General features: G+C 37.6%; 1 protein-coding gene across 3 annotated transcripts in view; it reads left to right on the top strand.

The window, feature by feature from the left end:
- Positions 1–14,228, top strand: part of LOC101007305 (zinc finger protein 267) — a 28,740-nt gene extending 14,512 nt beyond the window's left edge. For 2 of the 3 annotated variants that reach the window (XM_003916819.5, XM_009196345.4), the window contains 3 exons: positions 2,582–2,708; positions 3,247–3,342; positions 11,399–14,228. In XM_003916819.5, coding sequence (XP_003916868.3) covers positions 2,582–2,708; positions 3,247–3,342; positions 11,399–13,401 — 2,226 coding nt within the window. In that variant the 3' untranslated portion in view covers positions 13,402–14,228. The remainder of the gene's footprint in view (positions 1–2,581; positions 2,709–3,246; positions 3,343–11,398) is intronic. The other variant, XM_021931915.2, reaches the window with a different exon arrangement.
- The last annotated feature ends 5,696 nt before the right edge of the window (positions 14,229–19,924 follow it).

The raw sequence follows: 19,924 nt of genomic DNA, 5'->3' as shown, positions 1-19,924 counted from the left end.
TTGTCTTTGGCTGCCCTTAACATTTTTTCCTTCATTTCAACTTTGGTGAATCTGCCAATTATGTGGCTTGGCGTTGCTCTTGTCGAGGAGTATCTTTGTGGCATTCTCTGTATTTCCTGGATTTGAATGTTGGCCTGCCTTACTAGCTTGGGGAAGTTCTCCTGGATGATATCCTGAAGAGTGTTTTCCAACTTGGTTCCATTTTCCCCGTCACTTTCAGGCACACCTATCAGACGTAGATTTGGTCTTTTCACATAATCCCATCTTGAAGGCTTTGTTCATTTCGTTTTACTCTTTTTTCTCTATACTTCTCTTCTCGCTTCATTTCATTCATTTGATCTTCAATCACTGATACTCCTCCTTGCAGTTGATTGAGTGGGTTACTGAAGCTTGTGCATTTGTCATGTAGTTCTCGTGTCATGGTTTTCATCTCTGTCAGTTCTTTTAAGGTCTTCTCTGCGTTGATTATTCTAGTTATCCATTCATCCCTTCTTTTTTTTTTTTAAGGTTTTTAGTTTCTTTGCGCTGGGTACATAGTTCCTCCTTTAGCTCTGAGAAGTTTGATAGACTGAAGCCTAAGCCGCCTTCTCTCAACTCTTCAAAGTCATTCTCCATCCAGCTTTGTTCCGTTGCTGATGATGAGCTGCGTTCCTTTGGAGGGGGAAATGTGCTCTGATTTTTTGAATTTCCAGCTTTTCTGCACTGCTTTTTCCCCATCTTTGTGGTTTTATCTGCCTTTGGTCTTTGATGATGGTGACGTACTGATGGGGTTTTGGTGTGGGTGTCCTTTCTGTTTGTTAGTTTTCCTTCTAACAGTCAGGACCCTTAGCTGCAGGTCTGTTGGAGTTTGCTTGAGGTCCATTCCAGACCCTGTTTGCATGTGTATCAGCCGCGCAGGCTGCAGAAGATAGAATATTGCTGAACAGCAAGTGTTGCTGTCTGATTCTTGCTCTGGAAGCTTTGTCTCAGGGGTGTACCCAGCTGTATGAGGTATGAGGTGTCGGTCTGCACCTAGTGGGGAATGTCTTCCAGTTAGGCTACTCAGGGGTCCGGGACCCACTTGAGCAGGTAGTCTGTCCGTTCTCAGATCTCAGCTTCCATGTGGGAGAACCACTGCTCTCTTCAAAGCTGTCAGACAGGGACTTTTACATCTGCAGAGGGTTCTGCTGCTTTTTGTTTAGCTATGCCCTGTCCCCAGAGGTGGAGTCTACAGAGGCAGGCAGGCCTCCTTGAGCTGTGGTGGGCTTCACCCAATTCGAGCTTCCCAGTGGCTTTGTTTACCTACTTAAGCTTCAGCAATGGTGAGCGCCCCTTCACTAGCCTCGCTGCCGCCTTGCAGTTAGATCTCAGACTGCTGTGCTAGCAATGAGGGAGGCTCCTTGGGCGTGGGACCTTCTGGGCCAGGTGTGGGATATAATCTCCTGGTGTGCCGTTTGCTAAGACCCTTGGTAAAGCACAGTATTAGGGTGGGAGTTACCCGATTTTCCAGGTGTTGTGTGTCTCAATTTCCCTTGGCTAGGAAAAGGAATTCCTTTCCCCCTTGCACTTCCCGGGGGGCGATGCCTCGCCCTGCTTCATCTCTTGCTGGTTGGGCTGCACTCGCGGACCAGCATTGACTGTCCGACACGCCCCAGTGAGATGAACCTGGTACCTCAGTTGAAAATGCAGAAATCACCCATCTTCTGTGTCGCTCATGCTGTGAGCTGGAAGCTTGAGCTGTTCCTATTCGGCCATCTTGGCTCTAATAGATTACTTATTGGATTTTGTATATGTAAACAACTGTTAGTATGACATCGGATATACAGTATATGTTCAAAAAGGATTACTACCATTCTAGCTGTTGTAACTTGTAAATTTCATAAAATTCTCAGTTTCACATCATGCCTGAATTCTTTCCTCAGTGTTCAACCTCTCTGCTAGTTAAAAGTGGCTTCTGGGCCTGAAGCATTAACACTACCGGTGAACTTGTTAGACATGCAGACACTCAGCCAGCCGTGGTGGCTCATGCCTGTAGCCTTAGCTACTCAGGAGGCAGACACAGGAGGATCATCTGAGCCCAGGAGGTTGAGGCTGCAGTGAGCTAAGATTCTACCACTGCACTCCAGCCTGGGTGGCAGAGTGAGACCCTGTGTCAAAAATAAAAATTAAAAAATATAGAAATGCAGAAACTCAAAATCTGGATCTACTGAATCAGACTCTGCATTTGAAGATCTCCAGTTTATTGTATACAATTTGAGAAGTATGCCTCTCAGTCACCATGACTTTTCCATCTGAGAGTTATACACAGCTGATTCTGGATGATGTAAATATAGCACCCAAAAATGTATATTCCTGTGTTGATGTCTTAGTTTTATATTTTACATTTGATATAAATATCTACACTAATTTTGTGAATTTTATGTTATTCTCTTTCCACAGAGTTTGAGACTACATTAGAAAATATTACTGTGTTAAAAATGATCTTACTGAATAACTCAGGTCACTCATATAAGTCAGAACCAATAACTGTCATTTCATCTTGAGACAAATAAAGAACTCTGCCATGGCCACATGGTCAGTGTATTGTTTATTTTTATTTCAGGGACTGTTGACATTCAGGGATGTGGCCGTAGAATTCTCTCTGGAGGAGTGGGAACACCTGGAACCAGCTCAGAAGAATTTGTATCAGGATGTGATGTTAGAAAACTACAGAAACCTGGTCTCTCTGGGTGAGGATAACTTGCCTTCAGAATATCTAATAACTAAGAATTTTATTTCTTTTCTTTTCAGAATGTCCCTTGGGATCTTGTGCTTTGTATGAGTTAGTTTCAGATTCTTGTTTTCAGGAAAAAAATAGGGGTTTTGTTGATGCAGAAAAAATTTCATAATGTTTGATTTTGACATTTGCCTTTTTATTTGAGGTGATGTACAAGTTTCACTCTAGTTGTGATTCTAGAAATTGGTTGACATAAACTATTGTTGCTTACACTTTAAAATCCAATTTTTTGGTTTTTGATTCAGTCAGATTTGCAAGAGAAGCTCAGGATCCCCAAATTTTAAATGCTTCCTAAATATTGTAAAGAAGCTGGTAGGAAACAGTATTTTGATAAATACTTTCCAAGAATCTTCTATAATGTCTTCTTTTTTCTACTGAGCACAGTACTCACTTAGAAATTAATCCTGTCCTGTGGGGCCAAAAAAAAGTATAAAAATAAAAAATAAAAAGAACCCTCAGTAAGAGTCATGTGAATTTTTCCAATGAAACAGGTCTTCTTGTCTCTAAACCGGACCTGATCACCTTTTTGGAGCAAAGGAAAGAGCCCTGGAATGTGAAGTGTGAGGAGACAGTAGCCGTCCAGCCAGGTAGGTGGGAGCGAATGAAGTAGATGACATGGGTGAGAGGTCCAGCGGTCAAGAAAGAACCAGACCTTGAAGTGTGGATTGGGAAGCTCTCCAATGGAAATGATTTTTGAGACGCCTGGGTTCTTTTCCCTTGCTGTCATAGAGGGACATCTTCTGTCACATGCTCTTAAATTATCTGATGATTCTCCTTCCTCTTCTGTGATCCACCATCATATTCACAGTGACAGCTAAAGTGCTCCCCTTGGCCTGTGAGGACCTGTGTGATCTGACTGTTCTTCCATTGATTTGGGGGCTCTGGGAAAGTCGGTGCATGTTTCTACCTCTATGTGAAACCACATCTAAAGTTCTGGTTTTGCTTTATGTCAGAAGTGTGTGAGGGGAGTGATGGACAGTGAAATTTTTTTTCAGAAGTCTCAGGAATTCTGTGGATAGATATCACATATTTTCTGATATATTAATTTTTAATCCTATTGTGGTTTCCGAGGTGATCCCACAGAAATTAAGATGCAGTAATTTTATCAAAATACAAAACATCTTTCCAAATCTAAGAAAATCTAATAATGTTTCACTTCAACTTTTAATTTTTCCTTGCCTGAGCTAAGATGAGAAATTTAAACTCTATAGGCACAAATTCCACAAATGTTAAATAGTTTAATGTGTATTACTTATTATGTAGAATTATTATCTAAATTTTTGTCTATGGGGAGTTTATAACATTGTCCATTATATAATAAACTCTAAACTGTTGCCTTATATCTTAATAACTATCATTCTTTAATTTTGTCTGGTTCAGTATGAAACTTACTGAGAATATGTCCTTTAGTTCCTTTTTTTTCCTTCTAGACATATGATTCTTTCCACAAGTATAAATGGTATCTATTTAAAATTTTGATGATTTGACATACATACACATTGTGTAATGACTAAGACAGCAAAGTTAATTACCCCATCAGTCACCTCACATTAGATGCCAATTTTTGTGTGTATGATGAGAACTCTTAATATACACTGTTAACAAATCTCAAGTATACTATAGTGCCGGGATCTATAGTTCTGGTCTGTGGCCTGTGAGGAATCTGATCACACAGCAGGAGGTGACCATTCAGCCAGCAAGCATTACTGCCTGATCTCTGCCTCCTCTCAGATCAGCAGCAGCATTTGATTCTCATAGGAGTGTGAACCCTATTGTGAACTGTGCATGCAAAAGATCTAGGTTGTGTGCTTTTTATGAGAATCTATCTAATGCCTGATGATGTGAGGTAAAACACCTTCATTCCAAAACCACCCCCGACTGGACCTCCATCTGTGGAAAAATTGTCTTCCATAAAACTGGTCCCTGCTGCCAAAAAGGTTGGGGACTACTACTATAGAGTATCATTAACTATATTTACAATGCTGTACATTAGATATTCAGAATTTATCTTATAAATGAAAGTTTGTACTTTTTACCATGATGTCCACCTTGTTTATTCATCCGTGTTGTCAGAAATTGCAGGAGTACCTTCTTCATTATGTCTGAATAATATTCTATATATTGTGAATAATTGGCTGTGAACATAGGGGTACAGATATATCTTTGACATATGATTTTATTTCCTTTGGTTAAACAATTAGAAGTAGGATAGAAGGTTCATATAATACTTATATTTTTAATTTTTTTGAGGTGCCTTCATGCCATTTTTCATAATGGCTGAATCAGTTTACATTTCCACTGACAGTATCCAAGGGTTTTCTTTTCTCCATGCTCTCTCATTATTATTATTAATATTTCTTGACTCGGACAGCAGTCATTCTAACAAGTGTGAATATTTATTGACTTTGACAGCAGTTGTTCTAACAAGTGTGAGGTGATAGCTCATTGAGGTTTTACTTGCATTTTCCTGATGAATAATAACATTGAGAACCTTTTTATAAACCTGTTTGCCACTTCCATGTCATATTTTAAGAAATTTCTACTTGAGTGCTTTGCAAATTAATTTTTTTTTTTTTTGCTATCGAATTGTGTGAGATTCTTAGTATTTTGGATATAAAACTCTTATCAGATCTATTTTCTCCCAATCCCTGGGTTGCTTTTTCATGTTCTGTGTTTCTTTGCTGTGCACACACTTTTTTGTTTAATTTAATGCTACTTGCTTTTATTTTTTGCTTTTTGTTGCTTGTGATTTTTTGATGTGATAGCCAGAAAAATTACTGCCAAGGCCAGTGTCAAAGAGATTGTTCCTTATGCTTTGTTCTAGAAGTTATACAGTTTCTAGTTTTGTATTTAAGTGTTAATCCTTTTGAGTTAATTTTTGTACATGGTATAAGCATTCAGTTTTATTCTTTTGCATATGACTACCTGTTTTCAGCATTCTTTGTTGAAGAGACTATACTTCCCCTTTGTGTATCTTGGTGCCCTTGTCAAAGTATTAGTTGACTGTGTACACATGGGTTTCTTTCTGGTTTTTGTATTCTATTCCATTGGTCTATGTGTCTGTTTTTACGTAAGTACCATAGCCTTGATTAGTATAGCTGTGTAATAGTTTGAAATGAAGAAGTGTGATGCCTCTAGCTTTATTCTTCTTTTTCAAGATTGCATTGGCTGTTTGGAGTTATTTGTGATTCCATAGAAGTTTTATAATTTTTTCTATTTCTGTGAAAAATGCCATTAAAATGTTAATACAGATTTCATTGGATCTGTGAATCACTTTGTGAAGTATGGATATTTTAGCAATATTATTTTTTCCACCATGAAGAAGGGATATTTTTCCATTTGTGTCTTTTTCAATTACTTTCATCAGTGTTTTATAGATTTTGCTGGACAGATCTTTCACTTCTTTTGTTAAATGAAGTTATAAAATTTTCAAAAATTTTTTGATACTATTATAAATAAGATTTTTTTGTAACTTTTTTCTCAGATAGTTTATTGTTAGTATATGGAAATGCAACTAATTTTTGTATATTTTTGTGGCCTCAACTTTACTGAATGGATATATTAGCTCTATTTTTTGTTTGTTTGTTTGGTATAGTCTTTGTGGTTTTCTGTATTTTAAAATCATTTCGTCTGTAAACAGTGAGAATTTTACTTCTTTATTCCTGATTTGAATGCCTTTTTGTTTCTTTTTCTTACCTAATTGTTCTGGCTTGATTTCTCACTACTATGTCGAATAGAAGTGTTGAGATTGGGCATCCCTGTCTTGTTTCTGATACTAGAGGAAACTTTCAGCATTTCACTGTTTACTCTGTTGAGATGGATACTTTTGTATGTATGCTGTTTGGAGTTTTTATTATGAAAATGTATTTACTTTTGTCATAGACTTTTAATAAATTTTTTGAGACGATTATATGATTTTCATTTTTTTTGTTATTGTGGTATATCATTTAAATTGTGTATATTAAAACATTCTTGCATCTCAGGGATAAATCCTACTTGATAATGATGTCTGATCCTTTTAATGTGTTTTTGAATTTGGTATCTAGTATTTTGTTGAGAATTTTTGCTTGTATGTTTATAAGGAATATTGTTTTGTTCCTTTTTTGTAGTGTCCTTCCTTACTGGCTTCAGTATGAGATGTTGGTGGCCTCATAGAATGAGTTTGAAAGTGCTTTTTTCTTTCAGTTTTTTGGAAGAGTTTGGGAAGTGTTGACATTGCTTCTTTAAATGTTTGGTGCGGTTTACCCATGAAGTCATTTGGTCATGGGCTTTTTTTTTTAATTGGGAGATTTCTGAGTACTTCTGTCTTCTTTCTCATTATTAGTCTTTTGGGTGCTTCTGTTTCTTCACAGTGTGGTGTTCTTTCTGAGAATCAGTTTCTTCCAAGTTATCTTTTGGTGTTATGTAATTGTTCATAATAGTTTATTTTTTCTCTTTCTGTGATACTAGCTGGAAGGACTACTTTTTCATTAATAACTTTTTGAGTCCCCTCTCTTTTTTTCCCTTGGATAATCTAGGAAAAGTTTGTTCATTTTTTTTTTTTTTTTTAAAGACTCAACTCTTAGTTTTTTGATATTTTTTATTTTTCTGGTCTCTATTTTCTTTTTGCTCTAATCCTTATTATTTCCATAATTATGCCAACATTGGGATTATTTTGTTCTTCTTGATCAAGCTCCTTGTGGATTACAGTTAGATTGCTTAAGATTTTTGTTTTCCTTATTGTAGAACTTTATCACTTTATACTTCTGTCTTAGAACTGCTTTTGTTACATTTCAGGAGTTTTGGTTTCTTGGTGTTTCCAATTTCATTTGTATCAAGATAATTTTTTATTTCCCTTTTGATTTCATGGTTGTTCAGAAGCATGTTGTTTAATGTCAACACTGTATTAGTCCATTCTATAAAGAAAGGAGATTTAATTGGCCTACAATTCTGCAGGCTGTACAGAAGCATGGCACCAGCATCTGCTTGGCTTCTGGCGAGGGCCTCAGGAAGTTTGCAATCAGGGGAACTGGGAAAGGAAGAACAGGCAGTCACATGGCAAGAGCAGGAGCATGGGACTGAGTTGGGAGGTGCTACACACTTTTAAGCAACCAGATCTTGTAAGATCTGGGACAGATCCAAAGAATACTTGAGGGATCTGCCCCTATTATTCAAACACCCCATATTAGGTTCCACCTTCAACATTGGGGATTACTTTTCAATGTGAGTTTTGTGGTGGGAGACAAAACATTCGCACTGTATCACACACATTTGTGAGCTTTCTAGTTTTCTTCCTGCTGTTGATTTTCTAGTTTTACACCATTGTGATAAAAAACTTGATATAATTTTAATCTTAAATTAAAAAAACTTGTTTTCTATTTTTGGTTTAACATATGATCTATCCTGGAGAATATCCCACGTATTCTTCAGAACAATGTGTATTCTCATACCGTTTGATAAAATATTGTCTATTTAGTTTATAGTGTTATTCAGGTGAACTCTTTTTTTTATTAGTTTTCTCTCTAAATATTCCATGCTTTGTTGTAAGTAGGACATTGAAATTCCCTGTTACTGCATTTTATTTTCTCACCCAGTGTTGGGTGCATACATAATTTTAATTTCTATATCCTCTTAAGAGATTAACTTCTTTATCATCATGTAGTGAACTCCTTTCCTCTTGTGACAGATTTTGCATGTAAGTCTGTTTTGTCTAATACAACCAACAACCACTCCTGACTCTTGGTGGTGGTTTGCATGCAATATGGTTTCTATTCTTTAAGTTTTTGTTTGTCCTTAATTCAAAAGTGAATCTCTTGTAAGCAGCATACTGTTAGTTTAACAAATTCATTTAGCCACTCTGTGTTTATTCTGGTCTGTTTTGTTTTCTGTAATGGAATACCATAGATTGGCTAATTTATAAACAATGGAAGTTTATTTGGCTCATGATTCCAGGAGCTTGGAAGGCAAAGAAAATGACACTGTTATCTGGTGAAAGCATTTTTGCAGCATAATAACATGACCAAAGACCTGAGGGAGAAGAAAGCTCCCTTTTACAACAGAGTCACTTTTGTGATAACTAACACACTGCCATAAGGACATGAATTAATTCATCAGGGCTGAGTCCCAGTGGCCTAACCGCTTCTTAAAGATCCCACCTTTTAATTCCATCACAATGGCTATTAAATTTTACCCTAAAATTTTGGAGGTGACATTCAGTCTATACCAGTATCTGTTTATTGGATAATTTAATCTCTTTATATATAAAGTAATTATTGATACATAAGGACTCACTATTATAGTTTTGTTGTTTTCTGTTTTATAGTTTCTTTTTTTCTCATGCTGTCTTCTGTTAATTTTTGGATTTGTTTTTGTTGTTTTTATGTTTTGATGGCTTTTTCCATTTGTATATCTACTACAGTTTTTTCCTAGAGGTTATCATGAGACTTAGATAAAATATCTTATATTTGTAAAGGTCTAGTTTAAGATGATAACAATTTAACATCTATCCGTGGAAAAAAACTCGACAGTTTTTCTCCCTTTCACACATTTTATTACTATATATATTATACTTTGTAACTTTTTATACTTTGTATTCATTAACAAATTATTGTAGCTATACTTATTTTAATGCTTTTACTTTGTAGCTTTTATATGAGAGTTAAAAGTGATTTGTACACTAGTGTTACAGTATTAGTGTATTCTGAATTTCACTGTGTATTTACCATTTCCAGTAACATTTATACTTTTAACTTTTTTTGTGTTTTTCATTAGCATTTGATATGGTTTAGCTGTGTCCCCACCCAAATCTCATCTTGAATTGTAGCTCCCACAATTCCCACGTGTTGTGGGAGGGACCCAGTGGGAGGTAATTGAATGATGGGGCACGTCTTTCCTGTGCTATTCTCATGATAGTGAATAAGTCTCACGAGATCTGATGGTTTTATAAAGGAGAGTTTCCTGCACAAGCTCTCTTGTCTTGTCTGCTGCCATGTGAGATATGCCTTTCACCTTCCATAACTTCAATTTCTGCTTGATTCCTTTTAACCATTTCAATCTTTTTGTTCAATTTACCTGCGAGAATCTGAATTCCTTCTCTATTTTATCTTGAAGTTATTTCCTCAACACAACTATTTTGAATTATCTGTCTGAAAAGTTACTTACTTTGTTTCTCCAGGATTGGTATCTTGTGCCTTATTCAGTTTGTTAGGCCATATTTTACTGGATGGTCTTAATGTGTAGATGTTCATCTGTGTCTGGGCATTGAAGAGTTAGGCATTTATTGTAGCCTTCACAGTTTGGGTTTTATGTCCATCCTTGTTGGGAAGGCTTTCCAGAATTTGAAAGTACTTGGATCTCAAACTCAATAATGTTCCTCTTGCAGACTCATAGAGGTACCATGTTGTTGGTCTTGGTTAAAATCGATGAATTATCTGAATTACCAAGCACAGAGACTCTTGTTCTGTTTCCTTAGTTTCTTCCAGACAAATGGAATTTCTTTCTCTATGCTGAGCTACCTGGAGCTGGGGTGGGATGACACAAGCTTCCCTCTTACCCCTACCACTGGGACTGTGCTAATTTAGACCTGAAGTGAGCATAGCACTGGGTCTCACCCAAGGCCCAGTGTAATTACTGCCTGGCTACTACCTAAGTTTACTCAAGACCTTAGGCCTCTACAATCAGCAGGTGGTAACCAGCCAGGTATGTGTCTCCTCAGGGCAGTAAGTTCCTTTGGCCCCAGGTAGGTCCAGAGAGATTGTGTGGGAGCCAGGTACTGAAGTCAGAAGCCTTGTTTATCTCGTGTTCTATTCCACTGCAGATAAGCTGGCATTCAAATCACAAGACAACATCCTTCCCTCTCCTCCTTCCCCTTTCTGCAGGCAGAGGAGCCTCATATTGTGTCTGCCACCACCACCAGCCCACAGGGGTTTTCACTGGGCTATCACTGATGTTTACCCAACACCCAAGCACTCTTCAGTTAGCTTGTGATGGCTGCTTCCACATCTGGGACTTACTCTTTGGTGCAGGACAGGTCCAGAAATGTTGACTAAGGGACCCTAAGAGTATGCTTGGTGCTCTACCCCACTGTGGCCAAGCTGGTACCTCAGGTGCAAGACAGAATCCCATTTACTTTTTCCTCTGCTTTGCTCAAACAGAAGGTGTCTTTCACTATACCCATCATAGTGGGAGATGTTCTGGGTCATACCTGAAGCCAGGACATCTCAGAGTCCAGTGTTCATGATGTGTTATTGGGGTACCACTGTTGGTTATTCAGAGACCAGCAGCTCCTAAGTCAGAAGGTGATGAATCCTGCCAGGTCTCTGCTGTGATAGGGCAGCACTGGGTTCATTGTAGTCCCCTAGTCACTGTGTTCTCCGTCTCCCAAATTAACAGATTTCTCCCCGCCATGCAGATGCTGCTGAGGGGCAAGGGCAGGTGGCACAAACACTCCCTTTTCGCCACTGTTGGTGTCTTAGTAGTTCACATGCCACTTTATTGTTGTAAAGTTATTGTAGTAAAGTTTGTATATCAATTGAGAAAACAGGGCCTCAGGTTTTTCACTCAACTGTTGTATTCTCAACTTAGCATAATTTTGTGTATTAGATTTGTAAAATATATGTATCTGAATCTAGTAATTGGAATTCTTAAAATTTTTATATCTTTCAGATGTGTTTTCGCATTATAACAAGGACCTGTTGACAGAGCAATGCACAGAAGCTTCATTCCAAAAAGTGATATCAAGGAGACATGGGAACTGTGATCTTGAGAATTTACATTTAAGAAAAAGGTGGAAAAGGGAGGAGTGTGATGGGCACAATGGATGTTATGATGAAAAGACTTTTAAATATGATCAATTTGATGAGTCCTCTGTTGAAAGTTTGTTTCACCAACAAATACTTTCTTCTTGTGCCAAAAGCTATAAGTTTGATCAATATAGGAAGGTCTTTACTCATTCATCATTGTTTAATCAACAAGAGGAAATAGATATTTGGGGAAAACATCACATACATGATAAAACTTCAGAGTTATTTAGGCAGGTCTCTACTCTAAGTAGGTACCGAGATGTTTTTATTGGAGAGAAAAATTATCATTGCAATAATTCTGAAAAAACCTTGAACCAAAGCTCAAGCCCTAAAAATCATCAGGGAAATTGCTTTCTAGAAAAACAATGCAAATGTAAAGAATTTGAGAAAGTCTTTCTTCAGAGTATGCAACAAGAGAAGCAAGAACAGTCTTACAAATGTAATAAATGTGTAGAAGTTTGTGCCCAGTCATTAAAACATATTCAACATCAGACCATCCATATCAGAGAAAACTCATATAGATGTAATAAATATGATAAAGACCTTAGTCAGTCATCAAATCTTAGAAAGCAGATAATCCATAATGAAGAGAAACCATACAAATGTGAAAAATGTGGGGATAGCTTTAACCATAGTTTGCACCTAACTCAACATCAGATCATTCCTACCGAAGAGAAACCTTATAAATGGAAAGAATGTGGCAAAGTCTTGAACCTTAACTGTAGTTTATACCTTACCAAACAGCAGCAAATTGATACTGGAGAAAACCTTTACAAATGTAAAGCATGTAGCAAATCTTTTACTCGTTCCTCCAATCTTATTGTGCATCAGAGAATTCACACTGGAGAGAAACCATACAAATGTAAAGAATGTGGCAAAGCCTTTCGCTGTAGTTCATACCTTACTAAACATAAGCGAATTCATACTGGAGAGAAACCTTATAAATGTAAAGAATGTGGAAAAGCTTTTAACCGTAGTTCATGCCTTACTCAACATCAGACAACTCATACGGGAGAGAAACTTTACAAATGTAAAGTATGTAGCAAATCTTATGCTCGTTCTTCAAATCTTATTATGCATCAGAGAGTTCATACTGGAGAGAAGCCTTATAAATGTAAAGAATGTGGCAAAGTCTTTAGCCGTAGTTCTTGCCTTACTCAACATCGGAAAATTCATACTGGAGAGAATCTTTACAAATGTAAGGTATGTGCCAAACCTTTTACTTGTTTCTCAAATCTTATTGTGCATGAGAGAATTCATACTGGAGAGAAACCCTATAAATGTAAAGAATGCGGCAAAGCCTTTCCTTATAGTTCACACCTTATTCGACATCATCGAATTCATACTGGAGAAAAACCATATAAATGTAAAGCATGTAGCAAATCTTTTAGTGACTCCTCAGGTCTTACTGTGCATCGGCGAACTCATACTGGAGAGAAACCCTATACATGTAAAGAATGTGGCAAAGCCTTTAGTTATAGTTCAGATGTTATTCAGCATCAGAGAATTCATACTGGCCAGAGACCCTACAAATGTGAAGAATGTGGCAAAGCCTTCAACTATAGGTCATACCTCACTACACATCAGAGAAGTCATACTGGAGAGAGACCCTACAAATGTGAAGAATGTGGGAAAGCCTTCAACTCTAGGTCATACCTCACTACACATCGGAGAAGTCATACTGGAGAGAGACCCTACAAATGTGATGAATGTGGTAAAGCCTTCAGCTATAGGTCATACCTCACTACACATCGGAGAAGTCATAGTGGAGAGAGACCCTACAAATGTGAAGAATGTGGCAAAGCCTTTAACTCTAGGTCATACCTCATTACACATCAGAGAAGTCATACTAGAGAAAAACTTTGAAAATGTAAAACATGGAGCAGATTTTTACTTGTTATCCATGTCTTATTGTGCATCAGATAATTTATATGGGAGTGAAACCCTACAGATGTTAAGAATGTGGCATAACCTTTAACCATTTTTCAAGCTTTACACAACAGCAGAGAATATAAACTGAAAAAAATCCATACAAATATTAAAAATGTGGCAAATTATTTAAACTGTGCTCAACCCTTACTCAAGGTAACCCATACTAGAGAAACACTATAGATGTAAAAATGTGAAAAGCTTTATTCAAAATATCAAACTTATGAGTCACCTAGGGGTTCATAGAAAAAGAAAGTTTGTAGATGCAATAAATGTGAGGAAGTATTTAATAAAAAATGAAGTCTAAATGTGTCAGAATTTATGTGAGAAAGGACTAAAGCACAGACACTTTCAGCCTTTATACTAAATAAATTTATACAGAATCTAAAGGCAAAATAATTAGATAATTTATTTGCTTATATGTTTTAAAGTAGCAAGAACATTGATGTTTTGACAGGTATATTTCATAGATACTTCATTTGTATTTACAGTATTTGAGGTTTTTGAAGAGCAAATATTATTTATATAATTCAGCTTTCAAATCTGTTGCTGCTTTTCCTTAATCCATGGTGTTCATGTGAAAATATATGTGATGTGTTTTTTTTTTTCTGCATCAGAGCAATGTGAGGTCCTTCTAAGTTAGGTGAAAATAATTAATATCAACATTTTTCATGGAAGTTTAATGCCAAATGTAAAACACATGAGGAAAATTTTAAAAAATATGCTCTTTGTGTTTGAATAAAGTAGTAATGCATGTAAACATATACGTGTTTAGAGCATTTTTCTATATTAAAGTAAGAGAGATATTCTGGATTTTTGAAATTACTTCACCAATTCCTCCATAAGTTTAAAAAAAAAAAAAAAAAAAAAAAGAGACTTCATTTAAAGCAGAGGTCCCAGTCCCAGGCTGTAAACCGGTTACTGGTCTGTGGCCAGTTAGAAACTGAGCTGCACAGCAGGACATGAGTGGTGAGTGAGCAAGCATTACCACATGAGCTCTGCCACCTCTCAGCTGAGTGGTGGCATTAGATTTTCGTAAACCCTATTGTGAATTGTGCATGTGAGGGATCTAGATTGTGTGCTCCGTAGGAGACTCCAACTAATGCCTGATGATCTGAGGCAGAACATTTTCATCTCAAAACCATCTCTCTCCTTGCCAGTTTGTAGAAAAATTGTCTTCCACGAAACCAGTCCCTGGTGCCAAAAAGGTTAGGACCACTGAGTTGAAGTACTGACATATCTTTAAAACAGAATAAAGTAGGAGTCTTTACTATTATTTGATGTGATAGAAGACATAGTGAAAGAGTTGAGTATTTGATGTGAGGACAATAACATCTTCACCTATATCAGAGAAATGTGAAGATAATTCCTATCAACATTCACTAAATAATTAGCCTCACTTAAAAAAAAAACGTAGCAAACAGAACTGCAGGATTAGTATATTGGAAAAAAGGAATGTTTCTTGAGTACTTGTAACTGTATTTTGACCAGGAAGAATATAGTGGATTTTAAAATGGTTTAGACTATGGGTGAACTTAATTTCTTTTATTAAAATTAGTTGGTTTTTCATATTTTAACACTGATGTACAATGAATGAAATGTTGCACTGACACCAGTGTTAAACTATTCTATCTTATCTAAGATTGTGGTTAACAGATGGAAATAATATACTATGGGTTAACAGTGAAATGTCTTCCCTAATATTCCTTTTGTTGGAGGACTTAAACTTTCAATAATTTAGAGAATAGTTTTCTCATAGTGACTGTCTTGATAATGATTAGATAAGGCAGGTAAGACTGAAAGGCCACAACTTAGCAGCAAATGTTTTACATTCATTTGAGAGCCAGTTTGTAAGTAATTCACAAAAAGATGTTGTTGGGTTAAAGCAGTGGTTTGAATTAATTGCATAGCATTCATAAAACATAATGCAACTCAGCCATACAAAGAAACAAAGAACTGAAGCTCATGCCCTATATGAATCTCATAGACCTACTAAGTGAAAAAAGCTAAACATAAAATTGTGTTTTGTGTATTTATGTGTTGCATTATTTCAGGCAAAATAAACCTATGGTGAAATAAATCAACGCATTAATAGCCTCTGGTTGAGGAAGAAAAGATAGATGTTTGGGACAAAACACAAGTGAATTTTCTGAAGATGATGAAAATGTTCTGTTTGTAAACTAGGTGAAGGCCATATGGGTTTATTTGTTGAAAGTTTACAACTAGAGTTTGTGTCAGCCAATTGGTGCTGCAGAGTCTGTTTCCTTTGGCTTGGGATCTCATTTGTTTGAGTTGGGACTTCACCTCATTGAAGTCCTGGCAGAGTCACTAGAAGAGATGTGATGATCTTGTCCCAGACTCCAAGAGTGGGTTCTTGAATCTCACACAGGAAAGAATTCTTGGTGAGATGCAAAGTATGGTAAAGTTATAATGGTTTATTAGAGACTACTCAGTTACAGAGTAGGGCATCCTCCGAAAGCAAGAAGGGGAATGCCTTGCAATGAGAAGAGATCGTTTATTGAAAGTTCCTCTGTTAGAGTAAGCCTTCCTCAGAAAGCAAGAGGAGAAATGCACCCATTTCAAATGGTTATATAGGTTATTAAGAATGGTATACTTTATTACAGAGACTTGTAATCAGCTTGTGACAGGCTATTAGTATTGCTGCTTTTCTATGTTACTATTGATTTCAGCAAGAATTTATGAGTGCACTATCTTTAAAGCAAAACACACTTAATAATGCTTTTTCTTAAAGTACTGGGACATTTTCATAAGTTTTGAGTTCTTATTTAGTTGATTAACATCATTAACTCTGTGTCTCAACCGTAAACATTTTGTGAGCAAGAGTGCCAGCCCCCTTGGAAAGGAATCCAGCAGGTTTGGCTTTTTTTTTTTTTTTTTTTTTTTTGAGACAGAGTCTCGCTCAGTTGCCCAGGCTGGAGTGCAGTGGTGCAGTCTCGGCTCACTGCAATCTCTGCCTCCCAGGCTCAAGCTATTTTCCTGCCTCAGCCTCCCGAGTAGCTGGGATTATAGGCGCCTGCAACCACACCTGGCTAATTTATATATTTTTAGTAGAGACAGGGTTCTGCCATGTTGGCCCGGCTGTTCTTGAGCTCCTGACTTCAGGTGATCTGCCCACTTCAGCCTCCCAAAGTGTTGGGATTACAGGTGCGAGCCACTGCGCCCGGCCACAGGTTTGGCTTTACCTGGCCTTTATTCAAGATAGGATACTTCTGGCAGATTTAGCATGATTGTTATCTGAAAGCTGTCTATCACACTGCAGTGAGGAAGGGTGTTGAACAGCGACTAAGGTGTAATGGCTGCTCATTTGGCTACAGAGGTCCAGCTAGCAGCAAAAGTATAATGGCTTGAGTAGGAATTACAGTTAGGAAAAGGATTTTTAAAGAGCTCTATAGTCAAAAGTTGACTTAATGAAAACTGATACTTACTCTATGTGCATACACATATGCATGGTTTTAAGATCTCCTCTCTCTGTAATACAAACAGTCAAATGAATTCTGTTTCTCCGTTTACTTCTGCCTGTCCTTCCTCTTGCCACTCCAAATGTCACATGAGGGGACTTAAAAAAAAAAAAAAAGAATTCTAACAATTCTAGCCTAGAATCACAGAAAACAGAAAAGTTGGCACAGTCTCCTCCTTTTGGGAGGAAACTGCTTTTCTCATGAGGCCCTCAGTTGTAAGCAGAGAGACTCCTCTCAGGTCTAGCACTCTGCTCTTTTTTGTATTGCATTACTTGATCTCCTTGACTTTGGGGGATACCAGAGATTACACTGTACTATGAGAGAACTTGACTAGGTGGATGTAATTGCTGGTGAGTCACTGGCAAGAGCTATGGTTTTAGAGGGCTGACAGCAGTCGCTTATAGCAAATGTTTATTACTCTAGAGAGTTGCTTATTTCTTTGGGTGTTTGGATAGAAAAAGCATGGTTTAGAACGTAGAGGCTACAGAAACACCCCCCAGCCACCCCCACTGAGGGGTAAGACACCCATGCGGGATGCAGTAATCACAGTGTGTGCTAACTGGCATAGGATCGTCCACCAACCTCAAAGGAATGTCCTACTGAGGTGCACTGTGGGATCATTGAACTGCCCAGTCCTCTGGCATTTCCTTTCTTTTGGGGACTCAGAATTCAGTGTTAAAATGGGATTCTTGATTTGGGAGGATCTAAGTGTTATGCTTTCCAGCTGTTAATGCTTTGCACATACTTAAATATTAAGCCTTAAAAACTGCATGCTTCCTTTCTTTATTTATTAAGTGGCTCCACCCTGAAGCCAGTAATCTAATTAATAAACAAACTAAGTTTAAAAGCCCACCTATCCAACTAAATCCATCTCCAAAATGTGCAACTTTCTGACATGTAGCTGGCTGGTTTGCTGCTCTTTGTAAAAACAAAAAAAACCAATTCAGGAATGCTTTTCTCCAGGACCTGGGAACAATGTATTTGAAATGTAAATATGAAAAAAGATAGTACCCTATCTCACAATTTTGCAGTAAGATAGGAGCCTAATTTAATCAGGCACTTAGTTCCAAGTTGCAAAACAATTTTCTGTCACAAAGGTTAGTTTATTTTTCCCTTTTTTTTTTTTTTTATTTTGAGACGGAGTCTCGCTCTGTCGCCCAGGCTGGAGTGCAGTGGTGCAGTCTGGGCTCACTGCAAGCTCCACCTTCTGGGTTCAGGCCATTCTCCTGCCTCAGCCTCCTGAGTAGCTGGGACTGCAGGCGCCCGGCTAATTTTTTGTATTTTAAGTACAGACGGGGTTTCACCGTGTTAGCCAGGATGGTCTCGATCTCCTGACCTTGTGATCCGCACACCTCGGCCTTCCAAAGTGCTGAGATTACAGGCATGAGCCACTGCGCCTGGCCTATTTTTCCTTTTAATAAAGCCAATTATCAAACCTAGATAATCTTTCTCGTTAGCAGGTGAATTTAGGATAAACTGCCAAATGGTGCTGTCAAATTTTCCTGCTTGGGGGCTATTAATCTTGACAACATGTATGTTTTATAACTCAATTAAAGCAGACTGTGATGTTTAAACACTACATGTTTTGCTTCTGATGTACATCACATTCTGGTTTGAGTTTTAAAACAGTTTTATCTCTTTTCTACCTTTGTGGAGAGGCATTCTAGGTTGGGAGGCAATGTTGTTTTAATTATATTTCCCAAGCACTGTTCAGAATTACAAGATCAAATATAAACATAAAAGATGCCGATCAGGCTTCGTACTAGAAGGGACTTTGGCAGATACCCATCAAATTTTCTCACAGGCTTTCTTCCCCCAAGCCACAATAGTTCAGTGAAGATCTTGCCTGCCCTCAAAATCTGAATGCAGTATGATCTCGCTGCCTATTTTGGGCTCTGCAGTTTCATCTGGGGCACAGTTAGAAAAGATTTGTAATAAAATAACCTCATAAAGTGGCAATCATCAGTTCCAGCCCTGTCTTTCAGTGCACCTGGTGACTTTATAACAGAAATGAATTCAGAGAACTTGGGGCCTGGAAGCCCAATCAGACATGTACATGTGCATTGAGTTGGCCTCTTCCACTTCCCTGTCTCTCTGGGGACCTAAATCTGCACCACTAAATTTTGAATGCAGGATCTGGGGCTCTTCAGAATGCTCTATAGCAGCTTCCTGGGAGGAATCTCTTCTCCAACTTGTCTCTTCTTGCTGTAAAACCCAAGAATACAGAACAGATGCAATCCCTCATAGAATTTGCACACAAGGGGAATTTGCCTCCCCCTGAGATTCATAAAACAGGGCCAGCCTTCAGTCTGAGGATTACAGAAAGTCCAGGGCAGACCTTTCTTGTATCATAAGAGATCAATACAGACCCTATAAAGCAGGAGGATGGCTCAGGGTGGGGCCTGTAGAATCTTTTAGATCTTGTTCATTGACCTGCTGCCATTATGTGAGGGGCTTCTAGTGGTCAATGCAGAATCTATAAGTGTGAACAAGCATTAACATCAAAACTACCACTTTCAGGGACACCAGAACCTGGCTTGTTTGGAATGTTAAATGTATCTTTTCCAAAAAATTGACCAGCTTATCTAATCAAAATATTATAACTGTACATTAAACCTCACATAGAAAGATGTTAAAATTCTGTTAAACTTTCTGGAATTTTTTTATCTAAATGATCTTAAAATTCTACACTTCGGAATACTGACTTCCATTCTTTAAAAGCTGTGCTTTTCTAGGCAACCTATCCTAAATGTTTGTATTTAAATAAAGTCTTTTAAACTTACTTTCTAATCTTTTTGATTATCTTAGGTTGACACAACCATAGTCACCATCTTGTGAAAGAAATCTCAAAAACATATTCCTCTTTTGGGTTTCTCATAAACGGTTTGGCCACAGAGTCAAGGAGAGAACATTGGAGTGTCTGAGAACATGGAGTCTTGACTAATTTTAATCAGTGTTCCTGGGCACAGAGGACATACCCT

This window comes from Papio anubis, chromosome 18 (assembly GCF_008728515.1).
Source record: "Papio anubis isolate 15944 chromosome 18, Panubis1.0, whole genome shotgun sequence".
In the NCBI taxonomy this organism is placed as follows: Eukaryota; Metazoa; Chordata; class Mammalia; order Primates; family Cercopithecidae; genus Papio; species Papio anubis.
The sequence above is the reverse complement of the archived record's forward strand: the minus strand, read 5'-3'. Positions and strand labels throughout refer to the sequence as shown.